Source organism: Rana temporaria, chromosome 10 (genome assembly GCF_905171775.1).
Source record: "Rana temporaria chromosome 10, aRanTem1.1, whole genome shotgun sequence".
NCBI lineage: Eukaryota > Metazoa > Chordata > Amphibia > Anura > Ranidae > Rana > Rana temporaria.
The window spans coordinates 24092048-24110140 of record NC_053498.1 but is presented as its reverse complement, the minus strand read 5'-3'; the positions used below and the strand labels follow the sequence as shown (position 1 = coordinate 24110140).

Genomic DNA, 18093 nt, shown 5'->3' with positions numbered 1-18093 from the left:
TGATACCACGGCTTGTGGAAGAGAATTCCAGATTCCTACCACTCTGACAGTAATGAACCCTCTATGCAGTTTAAATTTAAACCCCTGAAATGTTTTTTCCCTATGCTAGGGTCACCAGTGCATTTTTTTTACATCACTATCATATCCCCTCTCAATTCACTCATGTCCAGAGAGAATAAGTTCAATGCTTGTAGTCTTTCCCCATACATTAGCTAAGGTCCTCCAGTCCCTTTATTAGCTTTTTTGCTCTTCTCTGGACCCTCTCCAGTTCCAGCACATCTTTACTGAGGACTGGTGCCCAGAACTGGGTGGCATACCCAAGATGTGGCCAAACCAGAGTCTTGTAGCGTGGGAGAATTATCCTTTTATCTCTGCAGTGAATCCCCTTTTTGATGCATGCTAATATTCTGCTGGCTTTGCTTGTAGCAGCTTGGCATTGTATGGCATTGCTGCGCCTATCATCTACTAGGACCCTTGAATTGGTGTCCTTCATACAATTTGCACCAATTGCTGATTCTTTTATTTAAAGGTACATGTAGGTTTTCCACCTTCCCGGCAGACAGGGCAATGCACTATGTGACATAGATGAGGCTTCACTACCGATAATTCTACATCAGTGATAAAAATATCTGAAAGAGGATGTTACAGGAACTTACTTAACAAGCAATGTCAAACCCATCTGCATATATACATGTGTCTCAACAGCAGAAGCGATGACATTCATAGAGGGATTCAGAGAGGAACATCAGGACTAGGAAAGTTTAAGTAAGTAACTGATACACATATATACAGTATATTTATAGTTTTGTGTAAAAAAAAAAAACAATGGAGGTTCTCAACAGAATAGTTATTAGTGGCACATGACTCGTGGGGTATATTTACTAAAACTGAAAAGGGAAAAATCTGGTGCAGCTGTACATGGTAGCCAATCAGCTTCTAACTTCAGCTTGTTCAATTAAGCTTTGACAAAAAAAGCCTGGAAGCTGATTGGTTACCATGCACAGCTGCACCAGATTTTGCACTCTCTAGTTTTAGTAAAGCAACCCCAGTTTGTTAATCAGGCAAAGCAGTGAATAGGTGATTTGTGAGCATAGCGACCTCCATAGCAGCCCATGTGTTTGGGGCTCTCGACTCGAGTTGTAATGGACAGGTTTAGATTTTTAAAGTAAATCTGAAGTCCAAATGTTTTTAAGTTTTGTAAAGTGTGGAAATATGTTGAAATTTCTTTATTGCTATCTGTCACTGCTAGGGAGATTCACGTTTTCAGCTTCTCCTGGTGACCATTGTCATTGAAACAGACCATGTCGGGAAATCCACATTTTTACAGTTACCTACAGAGGACTAGAGAAGATATTGGGGTCGATTTACAAGATTTGGAGAGTGCAAAATCTAGTGATAATATCCAATCAGCTTTTAGTTTTTTTTTTGTTAAAGCTTAATTGAACAAGCTTAGAGTTAGAAGATGATTGGTTTCCATGTACAGCTCCACTAGATTTTGTACTCTCCAATTTTAGTAAATCAACCCCATTGTCCAATGAGGATACCTGTTTCCAGTGACAACTATCCAACAGAGGATTTTGTCTTACTTTGTACAGATTTCCTTTCTCTATTCTATACTGACCTAAAACTAGTTTTGGCTTTAGATATGCTTTCAATAAAGTGACTGACCCTTGTTGAAATCGTGGCTGTCAGTGGTTCCTCCACTCCGTTTACCTGAGCTTAAAGTGATTCTAAAGGTTGGACTATAATAAAAACAAAAATAACCAAACATGTTATACTTACCTGCTCTGTGTAATAGTTTTGCACAGAACAGCCTGATCCTCTTCTTTTTGGGTCCCCTGCCAGTGGTCCTGGCTCCTTCCCCCCACTGAGTGCCCCCAATAGCAAGCCTGTAAATGGATATTGTCTATTTGCACAAAGGGCGTGGCTCAGCCCTGCCTTCCGTTCTCTCCTCATTGGCTCATTGGCATTGATTGATAGCAGCAGGAGCCAATGGCTCCCCGCTGCTGTATGAGCCAATGAGGAGAGGGAGAGCCGCTGCTCTCATGCACATCTCTGGATTGAGATGAAGCTCAGGTAAGTATAAGGGGGGGGGGGCTATACGCACCTAGAAGTTTTTTTTAACTTAATGCATAGAATGCAAAACCTTCTGCCTTTAGAACCACTTTAAGAAGGACCAACTACTTTTCAGCAGATAATTTGCCCATTTGGACCTGCATTTGTTCATCTAACACACAGGATGATGGGAACTCTTGTTCTCCGATTTGTTTTGCCTGTAAGGGGCTCACAGCTAATTGGGGTGTGTGAGTTACTCTAGTAGCAAAAAACAGCACTCCACTACCTATCACTGGACCAATCCCATTTTTACTGATATCCGGTATAATCGATACATTTATTGATGGGCATTAATATAAAAGAGGTGTTTTTTTTAACGTTTGTTGTCCAACGTATAGGGCAGGGGTGGCCAACCAGTGGCCCGGGGGCCACATGTGGCCCGCGGAGCCCTCTGATTTGGCCCGCGACCTTCAGCTCTGGAATGGTGGGTTGGCAAGCCTAGATCGTAGGTTGCCGACCCACTATACCACAACATCAGTGTTGTGAATGAAGCTGGTGGTAGAGGAAGAAAGCGGCTGCGGAGCAGAGCCCCATAAACCGATGCTTCCTCTACAGCACCGGCTTTTGCCACAGGTGGAGTCTATGGCAAAGTTCAGCTAACCCGCAGGATAGACACAGGTGCACTACGCTGCACCCGTGGTGTGGGTAAACCGCAGCACATCAGTGTGAAAGAAGTCTTAGGCCCTTTTCACACGAACAGCCAGACCAAATGGGACCCTCAGTTCACCTCTATAGAGTGACAGATGTCTGTTTACGCCCGCCTACCTCCAATCTGAAAAACAGAAGAGAATTTGTCATCTTTCATCTGGGCGTATTGGAGGGCCTATAGAGTAGCCATGACCTGCCATCTGCCTGCTCGCTCATTGTGGCCCTCAACTGGTTACCAAGTTGCTTAATTGGCCCTTGCTCTTCAAAAGGTTGGGCACCACTAGTATAGGGTATATTTCCTTTATCACCAACATAAAGTAACATCTTTTTGACTGATCATCAGTGTAATATTGATCCTGGCTTTATTCATTAAACCAACGCCTCATTTCAAGAGAAATAAAATGTATAAACGATCCACTTTGTAATGATGTGGTGTAATGATCAACATACAAACATGGATTAGGAAACATTTCTTGCTCTTGGTATTTCAATATACTCTAGGACAACATTGTGTAGTAGGGTTTTAGAAACTGTCACATTGCTCCACAAACCACCAAGAAAAGAAAAGAAAAAAAAAAGTGTTTCATCATCCTCTTTACTAGTCTCCTAAAACCCCTTGGGCTGGATTCACAAAGAGTTACGCCGGCATATCAGTAGATAATCCGACGTAACTCGGAATCTAAGCCCGTCGTAAGTTTAAGTGTATGCTCAAACTGAGATACACTTAAACCTAGCTAAGATACGATGGCCTGCGCCGTCGTATCTTAGGGTGAAATTTTTCTGCTGGCCGCTAGGTGGCGCTTCCGTTGATTTCGGTGTAGAATATGTAAATGACTAGATACGCCGATTCACGAACGTACGCTTGCCCGTCGCAGTAAAGATACGCCGTTTCCGTAAGAGATACGCTGCGTAAAGATAAAGCTGCTCCCTAGGTGGCGTAGCCAATGTTAAGTATGGCCGTCGTTCCCGCGTCGAAATTTGAAAATTTTACGTCGTTTGCGTAAGTCGTCCGTGAATGGGGCTGGACGTAATTTACGTTCACGTTGAAACCAATACGTCCTTGCGGCGTACTTTGGAGCAATGCACACTGGGATATGTACACGGATGGCGCATGCGCCCTTCGTAAAAAACGTCAATCATGCCGGGTCACCAATAATTTACATAAAACACGCCCCCACATCCTCATTTGAATTAGGCGCACTTACGTCGGCCCCATTTACGCTACGCCGCCGTAACTTAGGAGGCAAGTGCTTTGTGAATACAGCACTTGCCTCTCTGACTTACAGACCCTTGTTTACAAATAGGCTCCATTAGGTGGAAGCTTGACAACATCAATACTTATCTCGGCCCACATGCCAATATCTACACTTCAAATCCCCTATCTCTCCTCAAAGGGAATCCAATGGGTAGAGTATATATTAGCCAACGCCCAACACAAGACATACAATCTAAATTTCATATTCCATCTAGGAACATTTTCAACTACATACTGACTGCAGCATTCCTAAAACAACACTCTAAGGCCTCGTACACACAACCGTTTTCCTCGACAAAATCCATCAAGAAAAATGCTGGCAGAGCTTTTTTACCAAGAAAAACGGTCATGTGTATGTTTTTCGTCGAGAAAACTGTTGTGGATCTCGACGAGAAAAAAAGAGAATGTTCTCTTTTTTCTTGTCGGGAGTCTCAATTTCCTTGTTGTGTTTCTCGTCGGGCTGGTTTACGACGAGAAACATGTTCGTGTGTATGCTTAGAAACCCACGCATGCTCAGAATAAAGTATGAGACGGGAGCGCACCTTCGGTAAAAGTTGCGTTCGTAATGGAGATAGCACATTCGTCACGCTGTAACAGACTAAAAAGCACAAATCGTCTCTCACCAAACTGTTACTTAACACGCAGTAACATGAGATTAGCAAAAGCAGCCCCAAGGGTTGTGCCAGTGAGAATCGATCTTCCCCTTTATAGTGCCGTTGTACGTGTTGTACGTCACCACGTTTGAGAACGACGAGATTTTGTCTTGACAGTGTGTATGCAAAGAAAGCTTGACAAGATTCTCGACAAGCCTGACAAGAACCTCGTCGAGGAAAACGACTTTTCATTTACGACGAGATTCTCGGTCGTGTGTACGAGGCCTTAGCCGAACTCATCCATCCCTTCTGCAGTGTGGAAGTTTTTAGTTAATAGCAAGCAAAAAATCAAGAGGAATTTCCCTGTTCTACTCTATCATGCAGAATAAAATTACCTTGTGCAAAACACCCCCAATGCGCCTTTGGGAACTACATCAATCATTCTCAGAGGAACAATGGCTTTGCCTACTCTCAACAAACAACCCACCGTATCAACCACTGGGAAACGTCACAGAAAATTCTCTCCAGACGTTATATGACCCCCAGCCGCATGACAAATTTCTCCCCCAATATATCCCCCCCTTGGAGGGACTGTGGCCAAACTGGCACCCATTTTCATATCCTATGGTCATGCAAAAGCTTAACAAGCTATTGGCACAAGGTTTTTCAGTTAATTTCTCAAGCTACAGGTTTTCTTCCCAAACCTGACCCAGCATTAGCTTTATTATATCTGGGTATAGAACGCATCCCCAAGGAATTCTACACTGTCACTGTGCTAATTTTATTAGCTACCAAAACTCTGATAACCAGACTCTGACGCACAACCAATGCTTTTAATGTCTCTGAACTCCCCATGTACCCCAACCTAACCTTTGAACATGAAAAAGCTCTGGTGCTTGGCACTAACACTTTCCCTAAATTACAAAAAACTTGGGAATATTGGCTTCCAATGCTTCCCAAATAACCCCTCAGGATATACCTTGTGGTGCTGTTTCTGTTATGATACTCATTTTATACCTTTCTTCATATATTGATTCCTTGTTACATGAATGTAATGAATATGTCAACTCTAGATTTGATCTGTGTCGTATGTCACTTGTTTTTGTTATGTTCCATTTTTCAAACTCAATACAAATTTATTGTTAAAATTATTTACTTAGAAACACTTTTCGTAAATCCAAGTAATACTTAAAGTGGAACTTTAGTAAGAAAATTAAGTTCTCTTAGATCACTTCTGGCTGACCCAGTTTGCAGGTATAATATTAAAATAAGTGCCTATGTTGTTTACCACTTAACTCCCAGGCCAGTTCTCACATATACAAAAATGGGTAGTTAGTGGTCGATGGTCCTAATGAGGATACGGCACCTCATCCCTTAATTGAATTGAAAAGGGAAAAGGAGGGGTGTGGGATTATTGCGGTGCCAGCAAATAGAAACCAAACACAATAGATAGATAGATATAGATATACAAAAATAAAAAAGATTTATTGATTACAAAAGGATAAAAAAGTTTTTCGGTTCAAACATATAGGCAGTACAATGGAAACGTGGGAGCACGTGGGAGCAAAACAACGAGACACAGGCCATCGGTCAGGTCTTCCCGACTAGTTTCGCCAAAACTTGGCTTCATCAGGGGATTTATAACATGACCATCTCAGTGAGTGGCTCTGAAGGGATGAAACAAAGGATTATTTATCAATTTATTCAAATCCATTAGATACATATACAAGGTTTATTCGACAATATTTAACATATATAATTTGGCTGGGAAATATAGCGGAGCAGCAAAGGCCAAGGCACCACAGTAAGGTCCAAAGAAAACCCCCCATATAGTGCATGGTGGCACAAACAACCCTGTAGGGCAGGATAAAGATTGATACCTACCCAATGCTCCCTATGCGAACCAAGCCGGAAAATCACCTGAGAACAGGTGGGATCCTAAGGTCCCCAGCCGTGGCTATTGAGAAATAATACAAATAGTCACATTAAGGGAAAGCCCTTCACCAATAATCATAAAAATAGAAATCATTATACTGAATATAATATATAAGGCAACACTGATGAGTGGTGAAAACCTACCTGGAGGAAATGGCAATTAAAATAAAAAGAATTTGAAAATGCAGGGACGCTGAAATAGTTACGGGTACAATTATATCTAAAAATAGAAGAAAAAAAACAATACTCAATCAGAGGATAATATGTAAAAGTGTGATTAACACACTCATTGACACAAATGCAGGCTCAAAAGAAAGAAGCCTTGTAACTAAAAAATGGTGGAAAAAACTTACAAAATAATTCCAGATGAACTGGATAGATGAGAGAGCCCAAATATGAATTGAGGGCTATTCAGCGATTGGCAAATGAATTGCCCAGCTGTAAGAGAAAAAAAAGGGATTATGGGAATTAGCAAGGAATAAAGTGAATAGTTAGATATTGGAATGAGCAAAAGAGTGCCAGTAATGGCACAGAGTGTGAGTATATGCTCGGTGAGAGGAACTTACCCAAAGAGGTGTTTAGCTGTACGTGTCAGCGTCCCTGTATAGCTGCGCTATGGCTAGCTTGGAGAGGCTTCTTATAGCCCCATCAATGCGCCGGTGAATGGCGTCATCACTCTGCGAGCGGACCAGAGACACTGCCGCGCATGCGCGTAAAGCGTCTACAATTCCCATAGTGCCCCGCACTATGCCCAGCCAAACTATATATGTTAAATATTGTCAAATAAACCTTGTATATGTATCTAATGGATTTGAATAAATTGATAAATAATCCTTTGTTTCATCCCTTCAGAGCCACTCACTGAGATGGTCATGTCATAAATCCCCTGATGAAGCCAAGTTTTGGTGAAACTAGTTGGGAAGACCTGACCGATGGCCTGTATCTCGTTGTTTTGCTCCCACGTTTCCATTGTACTGCCTATATGTTTGAACCAAAAAAAGTTTTTATCCTTTTGTAATCAATAAATCTTTTTTTTATTTTTGTATATCTATTGTGTTTGGTTCCTATTTGCTGGCACTGCAATAATCCCCCATCCCTCCTTTTCCCTTCTCACATATACAGTATCTCACAAAAATGAGTACACCCCTCACATTTTTGTAAATATTTTAGTATATCTTTTCATGTGACAACACTGAATAAATAAGTTGCTAAAATGTAGAGTAGTGAGTGTACAGCTTGTATAAATATAAAAAAACCTCAACTTACAGCCATTAATGTCTAAACCGCTGGCAACAAAAGTGAGTACACCCCTAAGTGAAAATGTCCAAATTGGGCCCAAGTCATGTGACTTGTTAGTGTTACACACTGCATCACATTGGTCTGCATGGCTGTCATCCCAGAAGGAAGCCTCTTCTAAAGATGATGCACAAGAAAGACCACAAACAGTTTGCTGAAGACAAGCAGACTAAGGACATGAATTACTAGAACCATGTCCTGTGGTCTGATGGGACCAAGATAAACTTATTTGGTTCAGATGGTGTCAAGTGTGTGTGGCGGCAACCAGATGAGAAGTACAAAGACAAGTGTGTCTTGCCTACAGTAATGCATGGTGGTGGGAGTGTCATGGTCTGGGTCTGCATGAGTGCTGCTGGCACTGGGGAGCTACAGTTCATTGAGGGAACCATAAAGGCCAACATGTACTGTGACATACTGAAGCAGAGCATGATCCCCTCCCTTCAGAGACTGGGCCGCAGGGCAGTATTTCAACATGATAACGACCCCAAACACACCTCTAAGACAACCACTGCCTTGCTAAAGAAGCTGAGGGTAAAGGTGATGGACTGGCCAAGCGTGTCTCCAGACCTAAACCCTATTGAGCATATGTGGGGTATCCTCAAACGGAAAGTGGAGGAGCGCAAGGTCTCCAACATCCACCAGCTCCGTGATGTCATCATGGAGGAGTGGAAGAGGACTCCAGTGGCAACCTTTGAAGCTCTGGTAAACTCCATGCCCAAGAGGGTTAAGGCAGTGCTGGAAAATAATGGTGGCCACACAACATTCTGACACTTTGGACCCAATTTGGAAATTTTAACTTATGGGGTGTACTTACTTTTGTTGCCAGCGTTTAAGACATTAATGTCTGTGTGTTGAGTTAATTTGAGGGGACAGCAAATTTACACTGTTATACAAGCTGTACACTCACTACTTTAGATTGTATCCCAGTGCGCATGCTCAAAATTCCGCCGCAAATCGTCATTGCTTTCGACGTGAACGTAAATTACGTCCAGCCCTATTCGCGAAAGACTTACGCAAACGACGTAAAAAATTCAAAATTTGACGCGGGAACGACGTCCATACTTAACATTGCGTACGCCTCATAGAAGCAGGAGCAACATTACGCCGGAAAAAGCCTTACGCAAACGACGTAAAAAATTCCGCCGGGCGCACGTACGTTTGTGAATCGGCGTATCTAGGTCATTTGCATATTCTACGCCGAAAATGACGGAAGCGCCACCTAGCGGCCAGCGTAAATATGCACCCTAAGATACGACGGCGTAAGAGACTTACGCCAGTCGGATCTTAGCCTAATTTCGGCGTATCTTGCTTTCTGAATACAGAAAGAAGATACGCCGGCGCAGGTTTGAATTTACGCAGCGTAAATTCTTGCTGAATCTAGTCCAATATATTTATAATTCTGCATAAGATTCACAAAGCACTTACGCCGACGTAAATCACGTTAGGCCAACGTACTGTAAGTGCAAATGTGCGCCGGCGTATGTGTGCGCCAGAGTCACAAACCAATATACGCCTAAAAACTGGCCACCCTACGCCGACATATCTTGCACACGCCGGCGTAGCGTGGGCGCAAATATGGGCTGGACGCATGTTGCTTCTCCCATTGATTAGGCATTCAAATATGCAAATGAGAGAAATACAGCGATTCACGAACGTGCGTGCGCCCGGTGCATGCTACGCGGGGTGCGCGTAAGTTGTACGTCCGGCGCAAAGTTATTCCCCATAAAGGAGGTGCAACCCGGCAACAGACGTGCACAGGTCAGCTGGAGAGCAGCTGCAGCAGCAGCACCGTTACGGACGAGCTTAGCAACCACACTTGCAGGACAACACATCTGTATGCCAACATGCCAGGGGCAGCCATGGTCATAGCACTACTGCGTCCACAGGCACAGAGGAGGGCACAGGAGAGGATATACCGAACGCTCATGAACGTCTTTGGCATGGGGGAATCGGAGGTGTATCGCATCTTCAGATTCAGCCCTGATGCCATCCTGGAATTAGCCAAAGCCCTGCATGATGAAATCACCAGCCAGACAGAACGCTCACATGCAGTGCAGCCACTAGTCAAGGTACTGGCAACACTGCATTTCCTCGCCAGTGGATCTTTCAAACGTACAAGTGGAGTCTTGTCTGGGATGTCACAATCCACCATGAGCAGATGCGTGCACCAGGTTGTCCCCGCAATCCTCACACGCACATCATCAAACCGACCCATGAGCATCTGCGGCAGAAGGCAATGCAGGATTTCTACAGAATTGCCGGATTCCCACGCACCGTTGGGGCCTGTCAGGGACCTGCCAATAGGCTCCGGCGTGCAGGCATGCGCACACATACTAATGGTCTGAATCAAAACCAGTCATCTATTCATGTGCGCAGGCGCGCCTCTCATGCACACGCATATGTGCCAAATGTGTGCGGCGGGAACGCGCGCGTGCTCGTTAATGCGCGATTGTCGCCACTCAGCCTTTAAAAAGCTAGCAGCTGCAGTGACACTTTGCTGTCTGATCTGCAGCGTTGTATCAGTGAAATCTGTGACCTGTTGTAACCTGTTACCTCAAACCGACCCGGCTCCGTCTGACCATCCGACCCTCTCCACTCCGACCCCTGGCTTGCTCTGACTCCGCTCTGCTCTCCTGCCCACCGTTACCAGACCCTGTGCCTGAACCTGACTACGCTTGCTTAACCCACCTGATTATCTGCTTACCCGGTTTGCTTCACCAGCTCCTGCTATCCAGTGCCTGTGACAGCTCCAGAGACGCTGTCTCCTGCAACCACCGTCCCGAAGGACCACCAACCGTGCCGAGCTGCTATCATCACCAGGCACTCCTACCTCGCCGTGCTCCCGAGCTTGCTGTCCCAACTCCAGCAGCTCCAGAGCCGGGGCTGTAAGAGAGGCCTCTTCCTGCACACTAGGCTCTGGCTACAAGGTACGTTCCAGTACATAACAGGGCCATTGATTGCACACATGTGGCACTATGGCCCCCCGTGCCACAGAGCACATATACCGCAATCGTAAGCAGTGGCATTCCATCAGGTGATAGCCGATGCCCAATGCCTCATATGGCACGTCCGTGCCAAACCCCCCCGGGGCCAGCCACTACAGCTACATATACCGTCAAAGCAACATCCCAACAGAATTCGAACAGAACATGTACAGGGACAGCTGGCTGGTTGGTGAGTGACATGGGTGTCAGGCATGACTGTCCGACCCCATGATGCAGACATCACGAGGGGCACATGCACGGCTAACATCCTCGTGTCTTTTCCCTTCCAGGTGACTCGGCATATGCACTTGGGCCTCATCTCCTGACTCCATACTGGAATCCCCCAACCAAAGGCCAAAGAAGATACAATGCTGCACACATACGCACCCGTGCAGTGGTGGAGCGCACATTTGGCATCCTGAAGTCCCGTTTCCGATGCCTGGTTAAGTCCGTGGGGGCCCTGTTGTATTCCCCAAACTTTGTGTGCCAGATCTTCGGTGCATGTTGCGTGCTGCACAACTACACCGTGAGAAAGGGCCTTGAGATTGACATACTGTATGTGACGACCTGACCCCCGAGCCACACAGTCCCCCCCTGCCCGAGGCTACCCCATCTGCTGAAGGAACAGCAGTCAGGAGTTGCCTCGTGGAACTCATCTTTGCATGTTAAACACACACACATTCATCATGGCACACCGACAATGCACGCATGCACACCACTGTGGTCCCTAGCTCACACACACCACATCCACCTCACATTGGTTTAGCCCAAGTCCACGGCGCGGGACTTGGGAGCAGCAACGCCATGCCAAGGCCCCAATGATGTTAATGTCCATTCATACCACATTCACACAGTCGTGGGGATAACCTCTCCCCGACGATCCAAGGTGACACGCCTTGCTGGCTGAAATGTTACACATTGGTCACACACACATACACACACTAAAACACCAATCACACCGTAGCATCACCGGGCAAACCCTGCCCCTGCAAACTGGTGTCCAGTCACCACTTCTGCACTCCTGACCGTGTGCAGTCTGATGGTGCTGTGACAAAAAAAAAAATAGGGATCATGCCATTGTCCGACATGGCATGCCCTTACAGGAGAGTCATGCATCTGTGCATGCAAATAAAAAAATAAGCTCATACTCTGAGCTGCAATCGTCCTCAGGAGAGTCATTTGCCCTCTCGTGGGCAGGCCTCGTGCCCAGGGTGCGGCTCCTCAATTGTCGTGGTGACGACTCGGGTGGGGGGGGTTGGGGCATCCCCTGGGCTGTCGCTCCTGGAGCTGATGGCAGATGTTGCCTGCATCCCCTCCAAGGCAACGGCAATGCGTGTCAGCACGCTATTGGTCTCTGACTGCATCTGCCTGGCGTTGTTCTGGCGCTGTAGGCGCCTGTTCTGGCGACCCTCCGACTGGATAGTGGCAGCGTTGGCCTGCACAATCTCCCCCAGGCTCCTAACCTCCGCCAGGAACCCTGTTGCTGTGGCCTGCAGCTCCCCAATAGCCGCGGTGTGCCGTTCCTGGGTGGCCTGCAGGACCGATCCCTGGTCCACAGATGTTGAGGGACCCCCTGCTACCATGTGGTGATGCATGGCATTGAGGGTCTGGGATTGGTCGCAGAGGCATGTGGCCATGGCTGCGCAATTGGCGCTCACCTCCTGCAGGCAGTCCAATATGGTCAGGGTATGATCAGCCTGCTGGCTGAGGCACTGCTGCATTGCGACTGCGGTGCCCTGCACGAGCCACTGTGCACTCAGCCTGGCTCTTGGTCGAGGAGGCCAGGCTGTCAGCCACTCGGTGCAGGTCAATGGCAATATCTGCCATGTGGCGCGTCTGCCCTGCCTACTCCCTCTCCAGCCATTCTTGGAGAAATCCGGCTACACCCCTGGTCTTGCCCAGAGCCTTCCTGGGAGAAGTAGCCAGTTGTGTCCGTCTGGACGGGGTAGTCCTTGAGGGGGTTCCCCTGGACGGGGTAGCCCTTGAGGGGGTTCCCCTGGATGGGGTAGCCCTTGAGGGGGTTCCCCTGGACGGGGTAGCCCTTGAGGGGGTCCACCATCTCGGAGGGACCGGCAAAGATGGAATCCTCTTCAAGGTAAAGGCACTCCTCCTGATGGATGTCCACCTACTCCTCCTCAACGACCTCAAGACCAGATGTTACGTGGCTTCCCAGGGGGTCAGAATCAGGAAGATGATGTTCCCTGGATGGCTTGGGTCGTCCAGCAGCAGAGAATGGCCCAGCTTCCTCCAGCACATCTGTGGATGACACAAAGCATTCACATGTTGGTGGACCCACACACTTGTCACATGTTCCCTTGCACACCCTCACATGCTCCACACCGGATGGGGGATGAAACACACTTACCTCTCCTCAAGTTCTGGTCGCTGGAGTCAAAACCCTCCAGGCCCTCCACCTGCTCCTGCTCCAGGCAGCTGGCGATCACCTCCTCCTCAGTTGTCAGCTTGACAGTAGTAGCTGGTCCGCCTCCCGTGCCCCTGGGGTGCCTTCTCACCTTGGCCAGCTTCTCCCTGACCCGCCGACGCATATCGTTAATCTTTTTTTGGACCTCCTTCCAGGTCCTGGTTTCATGGCCAAGGGTATTGAGCACCAGGGTCACCTTCTGCAGGATCTCTAACTTTCTGGCCTTGCTGGTACTCCTGCTCTGTGCGCCATGGAGGAAGGAATCATATTTGGAGATGGTAGAGGTCAGGATCGCCCTCTCTTCAGCAGAGAAATTTGTCTTCCTCCTCTCCCTGTCAAACTCAGCATCTGACATCTTGGTACAGATCACAAAAGTACGTCTGCACCACGGAACAAGCGGGCGTACTTTTGCGCTGGACAGGCGTATGGCTCGGAGTACTTATGTTCTCGGGGTACGCTGGTGGGCCGGCGTATCTTAGGGATTGGTTTATACCAGGGGTCTGCAAACGTTCTAACCAAAAGGACCAGAATATTGTCCTTCAGACATTAGAGGGACCCCCAGGAGTAGAAAATGCCCCAGCGTCAGTGGGAGTAAACCTTTACCCCGTGAACACGTCCCTATCGTGACGAAACGTCGGGAGGAGACGCCTTGACGCCACCGCGTTTACACGTGTGAGGATCCGAATACTTCGGACGCACGCCCACACACAGACAGGCCGGCTGTGTTTTGTTTTATGAAATTTTATGTCCGCTTCATGCCTGTTTTAACAATTGAAATGTAAGTAAGCAATTGGCTGCTTTATTTTCTAATAAATCTTCGAAATATTACGCTATGTATCTTCCCTGGTGTTTTCCTTACATATCTATGGAGTTTGGAGTTTAATGCTGATTGCCATTGAATGGGGAGGTCCTTTATTAAGCTACCGTTATTGGAGGATTAATCAGCTGGGCTGCTGCTGTGGATGCGATTTCTTTTGCTGTTAACTTACTGAGTTGCGGTAAGAGTCAGTAATTTCTGTGGTGGAGGTCTCCTGTTTGTCCAGATCACAGCGTGGATACAATCACTGACACCAGAGATTCCTTTCTTCACTACACCCTTGGACTGTTTCAAACCTCTTGGCTTGCCTCTATTCCATCTAACTGTGATATATCAATTTATATGCTGTGGAGATACTCATGTTATTTTGACAGTTATTTATATTTTACACTTTACACTTATTGGTGTTTTATTTTTATCACTTTTTAATAGCGCGACTCCCTTTTTTTATTATGTTTGCTTTGTGCTGTATGGCACACTTGAGACGCAGCTGATTTATGCACTTAGGGTTGGGTCTGCGCAATAATTCTTTCTTTTTTTGGGAGTAAACAGTGCCTCTGATTTTGTGCTCAGTGGGATTGCAAAAAAAAAAAAAAAAGATACCACAGTAGGAGTGAGAATGTGCCCTGTCATTGGTATTGAAGGAATAGTTCCCCATCGTTAGTGTCATTGGGAGGAATAGTGCCCCATTGCTGGTGTCAGTGGGAGGAATAGTGCCCCGAGGGCTGGATAAAGGGCTGCATTCAGTTTGGAGATCGCTGGTTTATACCCATGGCACTTTCTTTTTTTTTCCATCTGTGCCCAAATTTATCTTCATTTCTTGTCCTGTAGACATATCTTCAAGTGAAATCATTGTGAGTGAAAATTGCCTCGTAGGCAGTCATCATTGGAAAAAGTGTTTCCACTGGAAGATTCCCTCTTTATTCCTTTTTTGGTGACAATTTAAAATGTAGGATTCCCAGGCACATTCAGCCACGGGGACATGGTCACCAGAGAAGGAAAAAATCTCCAGTGGAGACACAGACAGCAATGAAAACCTTATGAGCTAGATTCACAAACCCTTTACGTCGGCGTATTTATTGATACGCCGCGTAAGTTGAAAGATGCGCCGTCGTATCTATGAGCGCTATTCAGGGAACTACATATGCCTGAATTCCTGCTTCATCCGACCGACGTAAGTCTAAGTACACTGTCGTATCTAGGGTGCATATTTACGCTGGTCGCTAGGGGCGCTTCCATAGATTTACACGTAGAATATGTAAATGAGCTAGATACACCGATTCACGAACGTACTTGCGCCCGCTATGCCGTTTACGTAAGGCTTACGTCCGGCGTACAGTTATCCCTGCTATACTAGGCACAGCCAATGTTAAGGTATGGACGTCGGAACAGCCATCGAATTTTACATGGTTTACGTAAGTGGTACGTGAATGGGGCTGTGCGTAGGTTACGTTCACGTCGAAAGCATTGAGCCGACGTTTCTTAGGGAGTATTTGCGACGTGATTCTGAGCATGCGCATGCGCCGTACGAACAGCCATTAATTTACATGGGGTCACGGCTAATTTAAATGAAGCACGCCCACTCCCTGCCTACTTTGAATTAGGCGGGCTTACGCCGGCCTATTTACACTATGCCAGGCGCAACGTACGGCGCCAGATCTTTGAGAATACTGGTCTGAGATGCGCTACGCCGGCCAAAAGAATCGCCGAGCTACCTGAATCTAGCTCTATATATTCTAAGCCTCCCCACTCTATCTAAAACTTCAAAGGGTTTTGGCTTTACATACATTTTAGGATAGGTTTTTCAAAAGTTTGCAGTCATTGCCCTATTTTTCAAGTGGATCATAGAATATATTTTTGATTTTATTCTTGTACATAACATGACCAATAATAAGACTGAATTTTGAGCTTCTATATTTCTTTTTACAGATTTTTTTGGCCTCAAATCTATCCTGGGAAAATGAAGAATTTTAGAATGGTCTATCCATTCTCTAATGCTACTCTTAAAGAAGAGACCACAATCCCCTGGGCTTACTATAAATCTACCCCTTATGTCTATTCTGAAGAGGAAGAAAGACAGGAACGTATAAAATTCCATCTACGTGTGTTCTCCCTGGTGATCTATTCTTTGGCTTTCCTACTAGGGACAACCGGGAATGGTCTGGTCATCTATTTTACTGCCTTTGTAATGAAACGGACTGTCAATGTTGTGTGGTTTCTTAATTTAGCCATAGCTGATTTTATCTTCACGTTTTTCCTGCCGTTGAGCATTACCTATGCCTCTCTTAACTATCACTGGCCTTTTGGAAAATTCATGTGCAAGCTGAATAGCACTATTCTATTCATCAATCTGTACGCCAGCATCTTCCTGCTCACCATGATCAGCATTGACCGATTCATCTCCGTCGTGTTTCCTGTTTGGTCTCAGAATCACCGAACTCCGAAGTTGGCCTCTTTTGTAGCCGTGGCAGTATGGATCCTAGCATTCATTTTCAGTTTACCTTATTTTATATTCCGAGATATAAACGATGCTGAAAAAGATCATATCTCCTGCTATAACAACTTTCACGAGGATGAAGAAGTTGGCAATTCAATTCACAAGGCTACACTAATCGTTCAATTTATCGTCAGCTTTTTTACTCCTTTAATCATAATCATCTCATGCTATTCAGTAATTCTTTTGCGTATCCAAAGAAATCACATGACCCCATCGAACAAGCCTTTCAAAGTTGCCCTAGCTGTTATCATCTCATTCTTTGTCTGCTGGTTTCCTTACCACGTCTTCAACTTTTTGGAGTTGTCTGCAAATTATGGTGAAAATGAGCACCTTGAATACATAATTTTTGTTGGAATACCTATTACCTCCAGTTTGGTTTTTATAAACAGTTGTATCAACCCCATTCTCTATGTCTTTATGGGTCGAGATTTCAAACAGAAATTCCATAGCTCCCTCCGGTCGATATTTGAGAGAGCTTTCTCCGAGGAATCTGCCCCTATAGACTCCAAGAGCAAAACCAAATCAAAGTCAGTTCCCCAGCTGGTGTGAGACGGGACTATATTTTATGGAACAATACATACTATGGAGACCTTATGGGCTTTGAGGTGTTTTTTTAGGATATGTTCGTGCTATAATATTGTTCCCAAGACTTTGTTATCTCCAGCAGAGAATTTTATGACGTTTGTCAAATACTGAATTTGCCAATTGCTGAAGAAAATCATATCCTGTCTCTGAATTTTAGAACTACCATTTACTACCATTACACCATAATTAAAAACAGGTAACAAACAACTGAGATTACAAGGACCAATACATACTTTTATGCATGCCAATTTCTAAGAGAAGATGTTAGGAGCTGAATCCAGGCAATCAGATAACATACTTATAAGGGAACAGACTTAGAGGTCTTTTCCCTACCCAACCTTGTGACTGGACAGTAAACAGAGCTGCTCTCTCTACCTATCACCATGTTCCTTCTTAGCACATGAGCACAACAGACCAGCTCCTTGTATTGTATCTCCAACTTCCAGTCTGAGCTCTGCTATATAATGGATTGCAAGATGCTGATGCCACATCAGGTTTCGGGTGCTTAAGTTGAAATGTTGTATTATTAAATACAGAACTGCATTAATTTGTGTCTAGCCATATTTCAGCTTTAAAATAAATAAAGTTAAAATAAAGTTATCACAGATATATTTAATAAAATAAGATTCCTTCTTTTCAGTTTGTATTACAGTGAAACCTCGGATTGCGAGTAACGTGGTTAACGGGCGTTTCGCAATACGAGCATTTTTTTTTTGTTTAATTTTGACTCGGCTTGCGAGTGTTGTCTTGCAAAACTAGCAGGATTCAAGCCACAGCGGTGTGCAATATTGTATTTGGCCAGAGGTGCGGGGGCGCCGGAGCTTAGTAGAGCTGAGCGGAGCCGATCGGAGCAGTTCGGAAATGTTTGAAAAAACTCAGAAATACTCAGTTCCCGAGCCTTTTCGAGTTCAGCCGAGCTGTCCCCAAGCCTTTTTGAGGCTCTCCA

General features: G+C 45.5%; 1 protein-coding gene across 1 annotated transcript; it reads left to right on the top strand.

The window, feature by feature from the left end:
• The first annotated feature begins 640 nt into the window (after window positions 1-640).
• LOC120916445 (chemokine-like receptor 1) lies at window positions 641-17754 on the top strand. The gene is made up of 2 exons (XM_040327418.1): window positions 641-765; window positions 15995-17754. Exons 1-2 carry the CDS (start codon window positions 692-694, stop codon window positions 17109-17111), a joined length of 1191 nt encoding a protein of 396 aa, XP_040183352.1. The 5' UTR covers window positions 641-691; the 3' UTR covers window positions 17112-17754.
• The last annotated feature ends 339 nt before the right edge of the window (window positions 17755-18093 follow it).